The 6,000-nt window shown below is 38.3% G+C and overlaps 1 protein-coding gene across 2 annotated transcripts in view; it reads right to left on the bottom strand.

The window, feature by feature from the left end:
- Window positions 1-237: 237 nt before the first annotated feature.
- Dhc36C (Dynein heavy chain at 36C) overlaps window positions 238-6,000 on the bottom strand; it is a 33,971-nt gene continuing 28,208 nt past the window's right edge. For both annotated transcript variants that reach the window (XM_053747830.1, XM_053747839.1), the window contains exons 64-73: window positions 5,722-5,874; window positions 5,331-5,460; window positions 4,827-5,068; window positions 4,370-4,526; window positions 4,060-4,226; window positions 3,079-3,316; window positions 2,691-2,842; window positions 2,149-2,286; window positions 1,486-1,629; window positions 238-1,210 (exon numbers count right to left, since the gene is read on the bottom strand). In XM_053747830.1, the coding sequence (XP_053603805.1) occupies window positions 1,004-1,210; window positions 1,486-1,629; window positions 2,149-2,286; window positions 2,691-2,842; window positions 3,079-3,316; window positions 4,060-4,226; window positions 4,370-4,526; window positions 4,827-5,068; window positions 5,331-5,460; window positions 5,722-5,874 (1,728 nt within the window). In that variant the 3' untranslated portion in view covers window positions 238-1,003. The remainder of the gene's footprint in view (window positions 1,211-1,485; window positions 1,630-2,148; window positions 2,287-2,690; window positions 2,843-3,078; window positions 3,317-4,059; window positions 4,227-4,369; window positions 4,527-4,826; window positions 5,069-5,330; window positions 5,461-5,721; window positions 5,875-6,000) is intronic.

Below are 6,000 nucleotides of genomic sequence, written 5' to 3'. Positions count from 1 at the left end.
CCTTGTTTTTTATTATGTCCCCGGTCTCACGCCCGAATGTAATGTAACCGGGAACACACAATGAAGAGATATTGAAAATATTTGCACAAACTATGGCATTATAAGATACATCTGGTCTACATATATAAGAAAAAAGTAGGAATCTCAAAAATATGACTTTCCAGTCCCAGTTCCAGTATTGGGACACTCTCCTATTAAAACTCACGTCTAAAATAAAACAAATACAATAATTTTAACCTTTTAATAAAAATATAAAGAAGACTGAATAAATTAATAGGACAACATAAGTTAGAATTAATTATAAACATAATAACTAGATAAAAACATAACTGAAATAAATAAAAATTTAAGTACCTTTACATATTAAATCTATTATTTATAGTATACTTCAGATACATGATTATTAGATTTTCCGCATAGATACTTAAAAAACTCGCTTAAACGTAAGACGAAAATTATAATTTTAGCGAGTTCTTCCTAACGTTATAACATTACATTTGAAGATTATTTAATGGTATGTCAAATCTTCGCATAATTACAGCAAAGTCTAAGCTAGGTAAGTTTTCCAAAGTGGAATCCCTTCAAATTGTATATAAACACGCTTGTAAGTTTATGCTCCACCAACCAAAGATACTAAGGACCTAAAAGCAGCCAATTTAGTAAAACGAAGTGACAACCCCAAACCATGAGGTATGGCAAATAAATACCAGGAGAGCTGACCCCTAATAAATTGGAGTACAAGCAATGGACAAGAAAAAGATGCTGTAAACATTGGAAGGATAGTTGTATTAGTAAAAGCCTCCCTGGATGGCAGGTAGGTGCATGAATAAGATGTGTATGGACTGCCCAATTCATCATTTGCTGTAAGCATTAGAAGGGCAGCTGTGTGAGTAGAACGACTCCCCTCATGATCCAGTGATCAGGTCTGGTTGGTGGGCATTCGCATGGATAGGATGTAGTTATAATGCCCAGCTGTTGACATCACCCCTATTTGCTGCAAGCATTAGAAGGGTAGCTGTGTGAGTAGAGCGACTCCCCTCATGATCCAGTGATCAGGTTCCTGGTTAGTGGGCAGTCGCATAAACAGAATGTAGTTGGTGGAGTGCCCAGTTGTGGACAACACGCCGCGACGGTCGCCAGTCTTGTAAAGAGGGCAGTTGTAAAATACGTCCTGTGGAATGTCCTCGCGCTTCAGGGGGATCAGCCATACCTGTAGAAATAATATTTTTCGCTGACCGATTTATATCATTCCAAAGCATCATAAATGAAATTTGCTTATTTAACAAGATAAATCTTTCAATAGTTAAAAAAGAGAAGTTTCTTCATGAATCTTTTTGTAGTGAAACTAATGCCATTATGAGAAGACAAGATTAAGAAAGACAATTATGGTACATTATTTAACTTATACGTGGCCTTAAGAATCAAGAAAATCAAGATTCTTTCCTTCTATGTTGTCTCCACTTCGAACGAGAGCCAGATACTAACCGGAGGGAATTCATCATACAGAATCTTAGGGAAGGACTCGTCGATGAAGTAGATGTCATTGTTCCAGCGCGCGCCCTCCATAAACAGCCCTCGGATGTACACGCCCTCCGGCGGCACCTCATCGAAGTCCCATTCGCGTTGCACCTGTTAATATTGTTTATTTTATGTTTAATTTATTTATAAGACCAAAATAACCCGTGAGGGATAAGGACATATATGTCAGTAGAAGAATTTTGAATTGCTGACATAAATACCAACTTAAGAACCAGATAGTCAAATGTCAACTTCGATTGTGTCGTACTATCGAAGTATCAGAACACATAATTTGGCCTCCTGGCCAACTTATGTGTTGACTTTGTCTCGATTCCATGAGCTTCTGGATTTATATTTGTCGTGAGAACGTCATTAAGATAATAACTAACTAAAACGAAACCTGACAAGATTGTTATTTTTAACTAGTAGGTAAAACGACATTGCTTGAGCTGGACAAGTCTTACCTATCGTCTTCCAATCCGCATCAAATTCATGTCTAAGTATAACTAATATATTTTTGCATTTACGCATAAAAATATTGTGAATAAATGAGAATATTATTAATATTCTGCAACTAAGGTTGATAAGATCTAAATTTGTTTCCACCATTCAACACAGAGCTATACTCACCTCGTAGTGGAAAGCGAGCTGATCGATGGGAATCTTGTACTTCCTGGCGTAGCTCTGCTGGGCGGCCGTGAGAAAGGCCTGCGGGAAGTAGAAGCCGGACAGCCAGAACACTATCGGAGGGCCATGTTGATGCCAGTGCTGTTCAAATAATCAGCATTTACATGTCAATTGTAATTAATTCGTCCTTAAATTAAAAATATTTTCACTTACATTATTGTAATTCAGGTGTATATAGGAGAACAGCCAATAAAATGCAGGCAGGAGTTGCACTACACAGTTGCTGAGACTTATATGAATATTTCTCATGTATATATCGGCAAAATATTTTAGGGGATTTTTTGTTGTTGTTTTGTTTATTTATTACGTTGGTTAGCAGCTAGCACAAAGCCGCTAAAGATTCGTATTCTTTTGACATGTCATTCATCCAACACTCCTATTTTAAGCTCTTATCTTTTATAGGATATGTCTGTCAATAAGCAAGCCTGGCAAACAGAACGTTCAGTATGCACATGCTTGGCAGAGGATAGGTCGTTTAGACTGACCTGCAAGAAGGCCAGCCTGGCCAGCAGATCGTTGAAGTATGCGGCGAGAGGTTTGAGTGAAGGGTAACTCTTGCCGGCCCAGAGCGCGGGGATGCGCCCGCGTACCATGCTTGTCAGCACCTCCTCTGTGATATCATTCAGTACGCTCACGCCTGCCAGAGGATAACATTATAAAAATTCTAAGTATGTATTGACATAGGTCAAGAATATGGCATGCGCTGGTCAAATACATTCAAATTATACAGTTAAATAAAACACTAATTTGGGGCATATCCACAAAAAAATATCCAGTAACATAGAATTGCGATAAAAAGTGTACTCATTTAGCATAGTCATGTAGAAACTTTAACAACATACAAAAATCAGCAAGACATTCTACAAGTTTCACCTTGCACGGCTCCAATAACGGCCCGGGCGCTACTCCGGACAATGTTGACCAGGCGATCGTATCTGGCGGCCTCCTGGATCACCACGATAGACATGGGCGTCATGTCCGCAGGCTTGATGTCGCCCTCGTGCGACGGCCCGGACAGGATCTTGGCTGGCAGCCGACGCAGGATATCCTCGGATATCTCCATGGCTTGCTGCTCGGGAGTGGCACCAGCGCCACCAGCAGACATTGTGTCCTATCAATTAAAGTATAAAGACCTCTTTATTTGATTTGATTGTTGATAATATAGTATTTTTAAAGCAAATCCAATAATTAGCATGTCGTCGCGTATGTATAATTCCACATATTAAAAAGCTCTTTAAAACGAAGTTTCTTTAAAAAGCAATAAAAGCTTTCGAATCGCAAAAGTAAAAAAAGAACAAAATATATGCAATATTTTATTTGATTTAAACATACACTTAAACACGTAAACGGACTTATTCACCAAGACATTTTGCAAACAAAATCTGAATTCTGAAAATAACAAAACATTTCTTAGCGAACAACGCAAACTCCTCTCGAAAATTTGCAACTTACCAAGTGTGCTTTCAAAAGATCCTTGGAGCATGAAAACAATAAAATACAAAATTTAACAACGGTTCTCAAATTTTAAAACACCTTAATGATTTACAATAACACCCTACTTACCTTGCGATCCTAAAAGTTCAATTGATCCATGTATGCAGATGAAACAAAAGATTTTTGATGTTAGATGTATTACGAATCTATCTAAAACTAAGGAACAACAATTAAATAAGGTAGAATAATATATAATATTATACTATATAAGGGTTGAGAAAAATCTAATCAAAATATACTTTACTCGAATAATGAAAATTCAACAAAAGATTCTTTGTACTTTTACTATAAAAGCTACTAAAATTTATTGCATCAACAACATCTATTTACCTATAAATATTTTCAAGATGAAACACTAACCTGTGTCAGAATAGCAGTGTTGAGCAATTCTTCGGCCTCGCGGAAATGCTTGGTGATGTCGGCATTGGGATGGAAGCCAAACACCCCGGGCGGCGTGGCCACAGGCAACGACCGCGCGAAAGCTATGAAGTCGCTGTGCTCACGCAGGTTTGGGATGTAGTATGTCCCTGTAGGATGGAATGGAAGGTGATGTCAGCGTCAGGGTTGAACCAAAACCCAGTTGGACAGGTGTTGTTTAAGTGATGCAGGATATGCAGGTAGACAATATTACTGAAATTTCAACTCAAGTTTGTGTTTCACAAGTAATTACCTGATGGGTCAAGCGTATACTTCTCATCGTAAATCGTGCGAGGGTTGTAGAACTTGAAGAGGATGGTGTTGAGACAGCGGCGGTCCCAATCGTCGGTGACCCTCCCGCCGTAGTTACATTCACCAGTCAGATAGCGTAGCGCCACGAATTGGACGTCCTGATAAAATTAATATAAACAGAAAAATGAGGGGCAGGAAAAAGCAAGAAAAACGTTTTAGATGCTGAAATAAATGCAATCTACAATAAAAGTTACAAACTATCTCCAGCATGATTTTTCAACATGCTCTCATAAAAGTTTCATCAAATAAGACATTGCCTTTTCTCTCGTTTACTGGATGATGTGTCACACTTGTGACGACTTGTTCCTTTTTAGCAAAATGGTCGCGGAGAAGGTTCTTCTCTTTATGTAGCATATGCACACTATAGTATGACACTAAATTTCAAAAATAATACTTACATCGTATTCATTGAGGAACATATACAACTGCGTCACAGATATTCTTAAATCCGTTTCGTTAAACTCGTATCTGATGTTCCAGCCCAGTGGCCCAAACTGCCGTCGTTCCTGGACCACGGCGTGGAAGAAGCAGAGGGCAAACAGTAGCTTTTTGAAGTTCTCCGGTTGCTTGTTGCCTTCGAACCACTCGGCATCGTTGATTGGGTCGCTTTGGTAGGAACGAGCAATATTCGCGCGTAGACCTAAAAGTGTGAGGTGAATTATTTGAGGTACATTTTTGAGTTTTTAAAATTACTAAACACATATTTATCTTTGATGATCCTCATCATCATATTCACGAGTAGGTAAGGAATATAATGATATATGCCGCAGATACAGAAGCCATATAAGCAGATTAAAGAACACGTCTTTATCATATCACTTGAATTTATGTGAAAGTTGTATGAAAGCAGTTGGTTCGCCTCCAGTTTCTGTGTGTTCAGCTTTCAATGATAATGTTCTCACCTTGTGGCGGTTCATTGGTCATCTTGACACCATTCTGCAAGACGTATACGGGGAAATGATCTGCTGGGTATGACGTCAGCCAAAGACGGAAATCTGGATGAGTAGAGTCTGGCAACAGGCCCTCGCAAATCTATCAAAAATAACTGGATACTTAGTCGCTAACGTTACTTATATTTCAGATAATGCTATAATGTATTATTCTAATTTTATTCATGTTTCATATAAGATTGAATTCTTTTTAGTTAACTATGAATAATAATAATCTAATAAAACTCCTCAAAATTTAATTTTGAGTGAAATATAATAGGTAACCATTTTATTTCAGGTAATAACAGAATAATATTAATCAGTTATTTAATAAATCTGCCCATTAAACAAAGTTTATTCCCACCTTCTCCAGCATGGGCATCCAACTCTTGGCCAGATGGCAGTTCTGCAACACCACCCAGGTGCCGCTGCGCACGCCCTCGTCTATCAGCTTTACCGCGATCGGACCCTGGCCTTGGCCCAGTGACAGTGAGAAAAGCCGAGATGCACCAAAACCCTAGGAAATTCGGTTGATGACTAAATGTTATATTCCCGAAAAAGCTCAAAACGTCACTAAAAAATAGGAATCTTATAAAGTCGTAGGAATTACAGAAATCTTCTAGTCTTATGAGAATGATATAAT

Source organism: Plodia interpunctella, chromosome 1, assembly GCF_027563975.2.
Source record: "Plodia interpunctella isolate USDA-ARS_2022_Savannah chromosome 1, ilPloInte3.2, whole genome shotgun sequence".
Classification (NCBI taxonomy): Eukaryota; Metazoa; Arthropoda; class Insecta; order Lepidoptera; family Pyralidae; genus Plodia; species Plodia interpunctella.
This window is presented reverse-complemented; position numbering and strand designations above follow the sequence as displayed.